The following is a 14804-nucleotide window of genomic DNA, read 5'->3' as shown; positions in this document are numbered from 1 at the left end:
AAAGAGATATTATTTACCTGTAATAAAAAGATATGTTAATAAACCTGTAATAAAAAGAGACTATTAATAAAAGAAGGAAGTTTCATTGACACTGATGTGCAGGGGTGGGGGCCGTGGCCAGCTGCAGCTGCACCTCCACCAGGGGTCTGGCCCAGTCACTCACCCCTGGGCAGCAGGGTGGAGCCCAGTGAGTGGAGGGTGTGGCAGCACACCCTCCCCTCACCAAGTCCACCACAGCACTGAGGGTGGTGGTGGTGGTAGGGGTATAGGTGTGGGTTACACACCTATACCCCTACCACCACCACCACCACCCTCAGTGCCGTGATGGACTTCGTGAGGGGAGGGTGTGTTGGCTGCTGCTGCCACACCTCACCCACTGGCCTCCACCTGATGCCTGGTGTGCGTACCACCAACCCCTGATGGTGGTGGTGGTGCTGGTGGTGGGAGTGTGTTGTGTATGTATGTATGTGTGTGTATGTGGCAGACCTAAGTCTCCACATACACACACATACATACATACACACACTCCCACCACCAGCACCACCACCACCATCAGGGGCTGGGGTGAGTGACTGAGTCAGATCACACCTGATGCAGGTGTGGGGGGGGGGGGAACCCACTGGAGCTGGCCAGGTGGGGGAAGGGAAAGGCGGTAAAGCTGGGAGGGGAAGAAGGAAACGATGGGTTGGGGCCGAGATGGGGAACAGATTGCCCCGCCGGCAAAGCCAACCCCGTATAATCCCGTTAGGGATTGGGTAATCTGGCCCTATCTAAACCCCTGCCCACCCCTCCCTCCCTCCCCTCCCAGCCCTTCCCCTTCCCCCACCACCCCTGCACATCACGGCTTATATTGCCACTGGGTAGGGACACTCCCTAGCACCTCCCCCTTGCTAGATTATTTAGACATATTAACACCTAAGTATTTCTAGGTGTAATAGGCCCAATAAATCATTAGACAAGAGGTGGTAGTGAGCACCTTAACCAGTGACAATACAAGCCACACACACACACACAAGGAGAGAAAGAGGGAAGACAGAGAGAAGGTTGGTGGGCTGCCACTCCCGGGATGCTGCAGCAGCCCACAGGTGGATATAGGGAGTGAAGGAGGAAGGAGGTAAGGATAAAGGATGGGGAAGGAGAGGCAGACTGAGGGAGAGGATGACGTCTGCAGCCACCTGAAAAGAAAAGAGAAACTGTCAGTATCAATGCTGGAAAAGTGGAAGTGACTCTAAACCTGGCAAAAATAATGTCCTGTCTAGTTACCCCTTCAGCCTGAGTCATTTCCTCTGTATTCTTTCCATCCATTGATTTAATTCAGCTTTGGGGATACGTCTCAAGCTGCAGGAGTTACAGATACAGCCTTTATGACCTGCAATATCAATGTCTCCCTTGAGCTGCGTAAAATCATCCTGTGGCATCGAATACTACCTGAGGATTAGTGTTGAGGACGTAATCAAGGTGTAATATGCTGAATAAAATGCTAAGGAAGTGTTAAGACCCCCCACAAAAGCACTCAGAATATGACCTACTGTGCTATGATTAGACTGAGACATGGCTCAATGGAGTGCCAGGAATGAGAGAGACGAAGAGGGGAGAAGAGTGAGATGGAGAGACGAGGGGAGAGAAGAATGAGATGGAGAGACGAGGGGGGAGAAGAGTGAAATGGAGAGACGAGGGGAGAGAAGAATGAGATGTGGGAAGAGAGAGAGAGGAGGGAAGAGAAGAATGAGAGGGCGACGTGGGAAGAGAAGAATTATATGGAGTGATGAAGGAAGAGAAGAAAGATATGGAGGGATGAGGAAAGAGAAGAGAGGCAAGGGAGAGAAGAATGCGAGGGAGAGAGGAGGAAAGAGAAGAATGCGAGGGAGAGATGAGGAAAGGGAAGAATGCGAGGGAGAGATGAGGAAAGAGAAGAATGCGAGGGAGAGATGAGGAAAGGGAAGAATGCGAGGGAGAGATGAGGAAAGGGAAGAATGCGAGGGAGAGATGAGGAAAGGGAAGAATGCAAGGGAGAGATGAGGAAAGAGAAGAATGCGAGGGAGAGATGCGGAAAGGGAAGAATACGAGGGAGAGAGGAGGAGGGAGAGAATATACGAGCATGACGCTGTTGGGGGAATGACAAGAGGAAGGTGCCTGGTGTCTACTACAGCTCTCGAGTCAGAATGAACTGTGAGTTACGTGATATGGTTCAAAGCCTGTAGTGCCTGGAGCCTTTTCTATCACATAAAATGCTACCAAGGGCAAGGGTCAGGCTTCTACCCTTAACTTCCTGGACTCTGGTGGCCTTGCGTTGAATCCCTATGCTCTGAAAGGGGTAGCTTGAGAGTGGCAGTTCTCGATAACACTGACTTGTACCTACAAACACCCACCTCCATAATTATATACGTACGGTAATTTTCCTGGCATAGCCCACCTCCAACCACCAACCCAGCACACCCCACCCACTCATCTCCACCCACCCCGCCTCAGTTTTGCTCAGAAAGGGTGAACATCATTAAACTATCTACCAATTTATCTACAGCACCCACCTTCACCTGAAATTCTGACTCCATTATGGCCTGCTATAATCTTTCCATGCTAACTTGGCCTAATACTGCCTTCACTTCACCTTAATGATTAGCTGTACGAGACTAGCCCTGGAATATGATGCCAGTCGCAAAGAATTACAGTGGCATGAATGCTGAGTTTAGCATTATCTGATTCTGTCTCTGAGCTATGTCTATCTATCTATCTATCTATTGCTAGTTCCCTAATCCTGTAAGGGGTGGCCACAGACAAACTGCCTCCATGTCACCCTATCCCCTGCCATTTCAAAGCCCTGCTCCCAACTCACACCCCCCTCTCTCATATACCTCTCCATCCCATCCCTGCATCTCATCCTTGGCCTCCCCCTCCCTCTTCCCCCCTCCACCTCACTCACATACACTCTCCTCATCAGTCTCTCACTCTCCATCCTCTCCACTCCATCCCTCCATCTCATCCTTGGCCTCCCCCTCCATCTCACCCCCTCCACCTCACTCACATACACTCTCCTCATCAGTCTCTCACTCTCCATCCTCTCCATCCCATCCTTCCATCTCATCCTTGGCCTCCCCCTCCCTCTTCCCCCCTCCACCTCACTCACATACACTCTCCTCGTCAGTCTCTCACTCTCCATCCTCTCCACTCCATCCCTCCTTCTCATCCTCGGCCTCCCCCTCCCTCTTCCCCCCTCCACCTCACTCACACACACTCTCCTCATCAGTCTCTCACTCTCCATCCTCTCCACTCTATCCCTCCATCTCATCCTTGGCCTCCACCTCACTCACACACACTCTCCTCATCAGTCTCTCACTCTCCATCCTCTCCACTCCATCCCTCCATCTCATCCTTGGCCTCCCCCTCCCTCTCCCCCCCTCCACCTCACTCACACACACTCTCCTCATCAGTCTCTCACTCTCCATCCTCTCCACTCCATCCCTCCTTCTCATCCTTGGCCTCCCCCTCCCTCTTCCCCCCTCCACCTCACTCACATACACTCTTCTCGTCAGTCTCTCACTCTCCATCCTCTCCACTCCATCCCTCCTTCTCATCCTCGGCCTTCCCCTCCCTCTCCCCCCCTCCACCTCACTCACATACACTCTCCTCGTTAGTCTCTCACTCTCCATCCTCTCCACTCCATCCCTCCATCTCATCCTTGGCCTCCCCCTCCCTCTCACCCCCTCCACCTCACTCACACACACTCTCCTCGTTAGTCTCTCACTCTCCATCCTCTCCACATGGCCAAACCACCTCAGTGTGTTCCTCATAACGCATTAACATGAGAATTATTTACAAGGTTACTACAAAATCCTTAATTACGTTTCTTAGGTCACCAACGGAGCATATTATCTGGGTGAGTGAATAGATAGACGAATAGATAGATAAATAGATAGATAGACAGATTGTGGAGGCAACTCTTTAACCCAATGACTCTCGATGGCATTCTCTTTCACTTATTCCTGCCATTAAGGGATTGATTTAATTTCTGGCCTGTGGTACAAACGGCTCTACCACGGCTGTATCTAAGGCCTGTGGTATTGAAAGGCCTCTATCAGGGCTGTAGAAATGAATCTCCTTGGTTGCTAGTCAAAAAGTAGGCCAGAGATAGCAGGAATAAAATGCATAGATGTGGAAAAGAACATCAATCAGCCATATGCAAGAATAAATCACTAAGGAAATGGTGTTAGGGAGCCTCCTTACCCCACAAGAATACAATCCAGAGTCGTTAGGTTCAAACTTACTATTAATACAAAGGGAATATGGTCTTACCTCCTGTATAGCACATGTACACTGCATAGATATTACCTGTAACGTGAGCACATAGTACAAATTAACCCCTCAACAACACCACTATAATAATAATAATAATAATAATAATAATAGTAGTAGTAGCAGTAGCAGCAGAAATAATAATGATAATAATAATAATAATAATAATAATAATAATAAAAATAGTGTTTGTAGTAGCAGTAGCAGCAGAAATAATTATAATAATAATAATAATAATAATAGTAGCAGTAGCAGCAGAAATAATAATAATAATAATAATAATAACAATAATAATAATAATAATAATAGTGGCAGTAGTAGCAGTAGAAATAATAATAATAATAGCAGTAATAATAATAATAATAATAATAATAATAATAATAATAATGAATTTAACTAGAAAACTGCCTGGCTACGTTTCACCACAGATCAATAAGGTCAGTTGTTAAGGGGTTACATAGATCTCACAGACATAAAGGTACATTTGTCAACCACTCAGTCCTCATGATAAGACAAGGATAGCACCGCGTTAAAAAAAATATCATAAGATTTCCCACACAAACCGAACGCTAAGTTACGAAAATCTGAACGCTGAAGCAACAGTGACAGGAGGCGCCTTTACTCGCTGCCACTTGTAATGGAGACTACCCGCCACATGACAGTCGCTGCTACTGAGCCGGTCACACACTGCTATTTTCAGTCTAGCAGTCCCGCACCTCATCAAGGCAGAACGGAGACATGTCAAGGGTCAGGCGCCAGGTTTTAAAATGATTAATAAAGAGGAAAACTGTTATTGATCCTTATGTTCAGATAATCATACTGGTTGACTTTTCACTTCTGCTATGATATACGCCTAAGGAAAAATATATATAAATCCGAGGAGGGGGGATAGGCCCGGTCCAAAAGAATGCAAATGGGATAATATTAAAAGCCCCTTTGATTTTCAGGCCCTCAAATTACTGTTATTATGAAATCTGAATTTTCTGGTACTTATCAGATTTGAGGACGATTCCCTTCCGGATATAACGTTTCTCCAAGCTTTGGTTTATAAACATCGTCAGTCCCGGCACCACTCTTCATTGATTTCTTCACCTTCTACACTTCTTCATTCCTATGCATCCCTCATTGTTTGTATCCCATAAACCTTCGTATCTTCTATAAATGTCTGCCGTATCTTCTATAAATCTCTGCCATATTCACACGTGGGAAAACAAGCTCAGTAGCTGACTCGGTGGGGGTCACTGTGCGACTGCGTGGTCACAGGAAGCGACTATGGAGCTACTAGTAGCCGCGACTACGTATGACATCGCGCGCTACTTGCGAGTAAAGCTGAACATGTTTAACTTTAGTAGCCGCGAGTAATTTCAGACGCCAGTTGGACCTGCTAGTGACGACTACGCGGCTACCACTCGCCGCTACTGCAGTAGCGGCGAGTAAAGTTGCCTCGTGTGACTGCAGTTTAAGTTACGAAAATCTGGGCCAAAATATTACAACTCTTTCTACACAACTTAGAGCCAATAATATAAGTCACGGATGTTTTGAAATATAACACCTTTTTCCAGTGACTTTCAAGGGGACTTTGTGGGATAAGGTCAATGAGTTTTACAGGCCCCTATGTCAACCCAAAACAGCAAATATTTCTATAAGTTAATATGGCTGAGAATATAGACTGAAAGTTTAGGAAGGGATCAAATATCTATCTGTCTATCTATCTATAGCCCGACGCCCTAATCCCGCAAAGGGTGGCCGCAGACAAAACGCCTCCAAGTCGCTCTGTCACCCACCAAATATGGCAGGGTAAATTTGGGGGAAGAAAGGCGTATGGATTTTGAAAAGGCAATATATTTCTATCTCTCTCTCTCAAAATAAGGGGGGGGGGGTCAAAATTTCACCCATTCTCATAGTGAATTGGTATTGCAAATTTTCGGAAATAGGTCAGATCACTAAGAGGGTGTATGTAGGTGAGGTGGAGGGAGGGGTAGACCGAGGATGAGGTGGAGGGATGGAGTGGAGAGGTATATGAGGTAAAAGAACGTTGTGGGGTGGATGTGGATGTGGTTGAGAAGATTAGGAGAAATACACTGAGGTGGTTCAGACATGTGGAGAGAATGGAGAATGAAAGACTGACTAAGAGGGTGTATGTAGGTGAGGTGGAGGGAGGGAGAGGGAGGGGTAGACCGAGGATGAGGTGGAGGGATGGAGTGGAGAGGTATATGAGGGAGGGGGGAGTGAGTTGCGGGGAGGGTAGTCAAATGGTGGGTGACAGAGCGACGTGGAGGCGCTTTGTCTATGGCCACCCTTTGCGGGGTTAGGGCGTCAGGCTATAGATAGATAGATAGAGAAAGCTTAATGATGCCAATGGATGTTATTGTGGCGTTCGCATCAAAAACATCGTATATATAAGAGTCATCAATGTTATACGGATGGAAATTCATGAGGCAATTCTTCTATGATATAATGTGGACGCGTAGACACAAGTACTGCTAATAATGTGCCTATAATGAGGACTTATTGTAATGCTGCAGGCTGGGTTGTATGTGCTGCCCTTGGTCACCTGATGGAAGCTCTATGCACCGCTCAATCTCTGGCAGCCTCCCTATTCAGTCCCTTACCCTGACGGCTTTCCTCGCTGCTCAATCTCTGCCAGCCTCCCTATTCAATCCCTTATCCCCCAAACGGCTCCCCATGCTGCTCAATCTCTGGCACCCTCCCTGTTCAGTTCCTTATCCATGACAGCATTCCTCACTGCTCAATCTCTGGCAGCCTCCCTATTCAGTCCCTTACCCTGACGGCTTTCCTCGCTGCTCAATCTCTGGCACCCTCCCTATTCAGTCACTTATCCCTGACGACTTTCCACACTGCTCAATCTCTGGCAGCCTCCCTATTCAGTCACTTATCCCTGACGGTTCTTCACATTGCTCAATCTCTGGCAGCCTCCCTATTCAGTTCCTTATCCCTGACGGTTCTCCACACTGCTCAATCTCTGGCAGCCTCCCTATTCAGTCCCTTACCCTATGGCTTTCCACACTGCTCAATCTCTGGCAGCCTTCCAATTCAATCCCTTATCCCTGAGGTCACACCCTGTGGCCTCATCCCTAAGTCAAATTAATTATCACCATAAAATATTAGGAAATGGGGTTAGGATTCCAGGGGCTTGAATGGTGAGTGAATGTGTGTGTGGCCCATTCAACAGGGTAGATTTTAGGTTAATTTCTCGTATCAGTTTTTGTCTTGCTCTCTAGACCCCCCCCCCCTCAGCCATCCTTAGCAAGAAGAGGTGTTAATGATGATGATAAAATGCTATTCTATCTATCTATCTATTGCCAGACGCCTTCATCTCATAAGGGGTGGCCACAAACAAATCGCCTCCATGTCGCCCCGTCCCCCGCCATTTCACTGCCCTGCTCCCAACTCACACCCCCCTCTCTCATATACCTCTCCACCCCATCCCTCCATCTCATCCTTGGCCTCCCCCTCTCTCCCCCCCTCCACCTCACTCACATACACTCTCCTCATCAGTCTCTCACTCTCCATCCTCTCCACTCCATCCCTCCATCTCATCCTCGGCCTCCCCCTCCCTCTCCCCCCCTCCACCTCACTCACATACACTCTCCTCATCAGTCTCTCACTCTCCATCCCTCCATCTCATCCTCGGCCTCCCCCTCCTTCCCCTCCCCCTCCACCTCACTCACATACACTCTCCTTGTCAGTCTCTCCGTTCTACATCGCCCTATTCACACATGGAGACAACGTAGGGATAATAATGATGATGATGATGATGATGATGATGATGATGATGATGATGATGATTTTACAGACCTTATCCATGTCTTTACAAGGGGGGAGGGGGTGATGGAAAGAGGTGCCTTCATGTGGTAGCCCTGACACAACCGGCCGGCTCCACTGCCACTCTATACACACACCCCTCAACTCTTCCCCATCCCGCAAAAGGAGAATGTACAACTGCAAGAGGGGGAAATTAAGCCTGTAGCCCACTGAGTTCAAAGCTAAATAACCTGAAGCCACCACCACAGCAACAGGAACCTCACACCACACACCAACTCGCAGCATTAAAAAAGATAATAATAATAATAATAATAATAATAATAATAATAATAATAATAATAGCAGAGTCAATTGGATCTTGAGGACTTGCGGTTGCCGATACAATGCTGGTAGTTGCAGATGGTGTGCTGCTGGTGTAGTTGCAGCTGGTGGTTGCAGATGGTGTCTTGCTGGTGTAGTGGTAGCTGGGTAATGATGTATAGTAGCTGTGGTGTGGATCCTGACACTCCCTACGCTGCTTTGTGATCTGAAACGAGGAGAGAAAATGTTACACACGAATATATAAATGTTACACAAAAACAAAGGTACTATTTGAAGAGGATGAAGACTGAGAGACTGACTAGAAGAGTATAAGTGAGTGAGGTGAAGACTGAGAGATTAACTAGAAGAGTATGAGAGGCAGAGACTGAGGATGAGTTAGAGGGACAGGATGCAGAGGATGGAGAATGAGAGACTAACTGGAAGAGTATAAGTGAGTGAGGTGGAGACAGGATGAGTTGGAAGGACAGGATGCAGAGGATGGGGAATGAGAGACTAACTAGAAGAGTGTAAGTGTGTGAGGAAGACAGGATGAGTTGGAAGGACAGGGTGCAGAGAATGAGAGACTAACGAGAAGAGTATAAGTGTGTGAGGTGGAGACAGGGTGCAGAGGATGGAGAATGAGAGACTAACTAGAAGAGTGTGTGTGAGGTGGAGATAGGATGAGTTGGAGGGACAGGATGCAGAGGATGGAGAATGAGAGACTAACTAGAAGAGTACAAGTGAGTGAGGTGAAGACAGGATGAGTTGGAAGGACAGGGTGCAGAGAATGAGAGACTAACGAGAAGAGTATAAGTGGACAGGGAGGAGAGGATCGTGTATGAGAGACTGACAAGAAGAGTATAAGTATGTAAAGGTGCAGACTGAGGATGGGGAGGGATAGGGTGAAGAGGCAGAACAGAGACTAACAGGGAGTGAAGCATCGCAGCATAAGACACACACAAGGAGGCAATGAAGAGTAAATTATATGATTCTTTATACATACTGGTGTTCAGGCCGGGGGGGGGGGAAGGTGCGGAGTTATGTTATTGTTATGTTATATGTGTTCTTCCTGGTGTATGGAGTTATTGTTAATGTTATTTGTTATGCCTGTCTGTTATTCCTGGTGGTGATGCTGCCTTGATGTGCTGGTGTGGGTGTAACAGGGGAAGAGTTATATAAATGTGCCTAAACTCCCTGCCTAACCCCTAAAAGGACGATGGTGCAGCTGTAAGTTATATAAATGTGCCTCAACTCCCTGCCTACCCCCTAAAAGCATGATGGTGGTGCTGTAAGTTATATAAATGTGCCTAACTCCCTGCCTATCCCCTAAAAGCATGATGGTGGCCTGTAAGTTATATAAATGTGCCTAACTCCCTGCCTATCCCCAAAAAAGACGATGGTGGATTGCATGAGAAAGGTAGTATCAGCCTGCAGTGCACTGGGTTCATGTTCTAATTCACTACCACTACCACAACAACACTATTCAAAATCCACAATATCTATCTATCTATTTATTTATCTATCTACAGCCAGATGCCTTAATCCTGTAAGGGGTGGCCACAAACAAATCACCTCCACTCTGTCCCCTGTCATTTAGGCTGCCATCCCTCTAACTCACCCCCCTCTCTCTCATATACCTCTCCACTCCATCCCTCCACCTCATCCTTAGTCTCCCCTTCCCCCTCCATTCTACTCACATACACTCCTAGCTAGTCTCTCACTCTCCATCCCTCCATCTCATCCAGGATCTTACCTATAAATTTTCCGTTTGTCTGTGATGCACTTGCTACTGTTACATTTCTTGCCTACACCAGCGACTCTACTATCTGAGTGGATGGTACACATCTCTTGGATACGATTGTTTAGTCATCGTCGCTGTCACCATCATCATCACTGCCACTGTCATCATCATCATCATCACTACCACTGTCATTGTAATCATCATCATCATCATCATCATCATTATTACTGCCACTGTCATTGTAATCATCATCATCATCATCATTATTACTGCCACTGTCATCATCATCATCATCATCATTATTACTGCCACTGTCATCATCATCATCATCATCATCATTATTACTGCCACTGTCATCATCATCATCATCATTATTATTACTGCCACTGTCATTGTAATCATCATCATTATTACTGCCACTGTCATTGTAATCATCATCATCATCATCATTATTACTGCCACTGTCATCATCATCATCATCATTATTACTGCCACTGTCATTGTAATCATCATCATCATCATCATTATTACTGCCACTGTCATCATCATCATCATCATCATTATTACTGCCACTGTCATTGTAATCATCATCATCATCATCATTATTACTGCCACTGTCATCATCATCATCATCATCATCATCACTGCCACTGTCATTGTAATCATCATCATCATCATCATCATCATCACCTCTTTTACCACCTTAGGAGCTGGGTTCATATTCCAAACCCCTTTCAGCTCAGTTAATGGTCAGGTGTAGTCAGATTGGAGGCTTGATTTGACTAGTAACCAAGGAGACTCATTCCTATCCATAACCCCTTTCAGCTCAGTTGATGGCCAGGTGTAGTCAGATTGGAGGCTTGATTTGACTAGTAACCAAGGAGACTCATTCCTACCCATAACCCCTTTCAGCTCAGTTGATGGCCAGGTGTAGTCAGATTGGAGGCTTGATTTGACTAGTAACCAAGGAGACTCATTCCTATCCATAACCCCTTTCAGCTCAGTTGATGGCCAGGTGTAGTCAGATTAGAGGCTTGATTTGACTAGTAACCAAGGAGACTCATTCCTATCCATAACCCCTTTCAGCTCAGTTGATGGCCAGGTGTAGTCAGATTGGAGGCTTGATTTGACTAGTAACCAAGGAGACTCATTCCTACCTTAAAGCATCACCAAATCTCAATCACTCACAACTAACTACAATATTCTGGCTATGGGTTGGCCAGTTCTCTCAGATGAAAAAAGGAAAAAAATTGATTATATAATCCATGTTTAATTAGGAAATATATGAAGGTCTATCTATCTATCTATCTATTTATATTTACTCACCTATCTATTTACCTATCAATCTATCTCTCCATCTATCTAGTTACCTATCTATGTATTTATCTGTTTACCCATCTATCCATTTATCTATCTATTTACGCACCTATCTATCAATTAATCCATCTATCTTCTTTTCTATCTATCTATCTGTATCTATCTATATCATCAATCTACTTAACTATCTATCTATCTACCTATCTATCCATATATAACAGTCATATACTTTTATCCCAGAATGAGTACCCACCAAGTGTCTCCATATAACCCTGCCCTCTGCCATCAAGGTGCCCCCTCTTTAACTACTAGAACCTACTGCCCTGAAAATCTATCACTACGGCACTCACCTTGCCAATACTTTAATGCCAAGTCCCGTACACCATCGGAGCTGCCCACACATACTCTCATTTAATCCCGACGGCAACGATTTCAGCAGCCAGCATCACCATCCTGGAAAAATACATATATTAGACTATGTAACACACACACAGACATGCACATATAAATACATACACACACACACACATACACATATAAATACAGTACACACACACACACATGCACATATAAATACATACACACACACACATGCACATATAAATACATACACACACACACACATGCACATATAAATACATACACACACACACATGCACATATAAATACAGTACACACACACACATACACATATAAATACAGTACACACACACACACACAGACACACACACATATAAATACAGTACACACACACACACACATACACATATAAATACAGTACACACACACACACACACACACACACACACATATAAATACAGTACACACACACACAGACACACACACATATAAATACAGTACACACACACACACACATACACATATAAATACAGTACACACACACACACATATAAATACAGTACACACACATACACATATAAATACATACACACACACACACACACACACACATAGGCTTCTTCTATGCTATCCTTATCTCATTCTAGTAGTTCAATTACTCTTCTAGGAGCTGCCTAGCATGGGCCAACCAGCCTATTGCAGTTATCCTCTCTTCGTATGTTCTTACGCTCATACATACACATACACATACGCACATACAGTACACACACATACACATACACACATACAGTACGCACATACACAAATATCATTAACACAAACTTTGTATGGTGATCTTTGTGACAAAATAATCATATCACATTGTTTATAAACGCTCCATCATGCTTGAATGTGCCGCTCTTGGTCACCTAATGGCAGCTCTCCACGCAGCTCAATCTCTGGCAGCATCCCTATTCAGTGCCTTATCCCTGAGGTCACCCTCTATGACCTCATCCCAGGTCTTTCTTGGTCTGCCTCTCACAACCCTCTTCCCAATGCTCACACTTCTCACCTTCCACACCCAACTGTCATCCTTGATCCTCTCTACATGACCAAACCATTTCACACTAACTTGGCCCATAATTCCGCCCTTTTTGCAGCTTATATCACCTCCTTGTCATAGCACTTCTTCATGACTAGCACAGTATTACTATAATCTATTACTTACATGAGTACAACAACATATTCTGGCACTTAAAATGTAAGCTGGACTCATTTTACACTAACTTGGCCCATAATTTGACCCTTATGCAACTTATTTCACCTCCTTGTCATAGCACTTCTTCATGACTAGCACAGCATTACTATAGTCTGGTATTACAACTCAGCAGTCATGATGGGCAGAGGGTAATTTCAGGCCAGGTTAGTGTACAAAGAGTAGGAAGCACAGGTACTATCACCCATTGCACCCCACTGCACACACACTGTTTGTTATAGCACTTCTTCATGACTAGTACAGTACAGCATTACAACTCAGCACACTGTTATAACCGATGGAGTCCAGCGGCTTTTGTAGCGTTCGTCTATCTGGTCTATTGATGTCGTTAAATCTGATATCCGGTTTATCGCGGTCCGTTCAATCAAGGTTTTACAGTAAATAATAATGTCATGGAAAATCTATCTATCTATCTATCTATCTATTGCCAGACGCCTCAATCCCGTTTGGGGTGGCCACAAACAAATCGCCTCCAAGTCGCCCTGTCCCCCGCCATTTCACTGCCCTGCTCCCAACTCACACCCCCCTCTCTCATATACCTCTCCACCCCATCCCTCCATCTCATCCTCGGCCTCCCCCTCCCTCTTCCCCCCTCCACCTCACTCACATACACTCTCCTCGTCAGTCTTTCACCCTCCATCCTCTCCACCCCATCCCTCCATCTCATCCTCGGCCTCCCCCTCCCTCTTCCCCCCTCCACCTCACTCACATACACTCTCTTCGTCAGTCTTTCACCCTCCATCCTCTCCACATGGAAATTACAAGTGCTATTTGTTTTGTTTTACTGCATCATGTTACAGGTACGGTATAGGAGAGAGGGGGGTGTGAGTTGGGGTAAGGGCAGCAAAATGACAGGGGACAAGGTGACGTGGAGATGATTAGTCTGTGGCCACCCCTTACAGGATTAAGGCAACTGGTTATAAATAGATACAGACATTTAAATAAAACTTCCCATACATTCTACACTCCTTTCACCATAACCTGGCCCAGATTGTCACCTTTCTGAGCTAATTATATACACATCAGAACCAGAAAAGTGTTCTTAAAAGATCCTATACTCAAAAAACATTCTTGAAAACCATGAATTACTATAACTAAAAAAACATCCTAACTCAAAAAACAAAACAGAAATGAAATATAACCCAGAAAGTTGCCTAACACACACACACACACACACACATACACACACATACACACACACACATACACACACTCGCTGGTGCAGTGGTAACGCTCTCGCTTGCCAACTGGCGGACGGGAGTTCGCGCCTCGCTCAGGTTGCGAAAAGTTTCACTGTCGAAATGGGTGGTTACTGTCCCCCTTGAGCAAGGGGACGGGTGTGTGCGTGTGTGAAGGTCACAGCCGTGCCCTTAGATCGGACTATATGAGCTCTCAGCTCCCTTCCGGGAGGGTAAAAGCTGACGATCACGACCATCAAGTGATCCTGACCGACCCGGTGAATTACATACACACACACACACACAAAATATATTCTGGAAAACCATGAAATTATAATCTAAGTCAAAATATATTGCAATAAATCATATCTCACCTACTCAAAAACTACAAAATACATATACTTGCTTTTATCTGATAAGCCTTAAGGTAGGAATGAGTCTCCTTGGTTACTAGTCAAATTTATCTTTGAATCTAACTATGCCTGGCCATTATCTGAGCTACAAGGCTAATATTTATAAGGTAGGATTGAGTCTCCTTGGTTACTAGTCAAATTTATCCAAGTCTAACTATACCTGG

The 14804-nt window shown here is 45.4% G+C and overlaps 1 protein-coding gene across 1 annotated transcript in view; it reads right to left on the bottom strand.

The window, feature by feature from the left end:
- LOC145410269 (uncharacterized) overlaps positions 1-14804 on the bottom strand; it is a 78828-nt gene that overhangs the window by 7474 nt on the left and 56550 nt on the right. The window contains exon 14 of the mRNA XM_080280459.1: positions 8447-8602. Within this exon, the coding sequence (XP_080136585.1) occupies positions 8447-8602 (156 nt within the window). The remainder of the gene's footprint in view (positions 1-8446; positions 8603-14804) is intronic.

This window comes from Coenobita brevimanus, chromosome 10, assembly GCF_032717465.1.
Source record: "Coenobita brevimanus isolate Jiangsu-jjx chromosome 10, ASM3271746v2, whole genome shotgun sequence".
Classification (NCBI taxonomy): domain Eukaryota; kingdom Metazoa; phylum Arthropoda; class Malacostraca; order Decapoda; family Coenobitidae; genus Coenobita; species Coenobita brevimanus.
The sequence above is the reverse complement of the archived record's forward strand: the minus strand, read 5'-3'. Positions and strand labels throughout refer to the sequence as shown.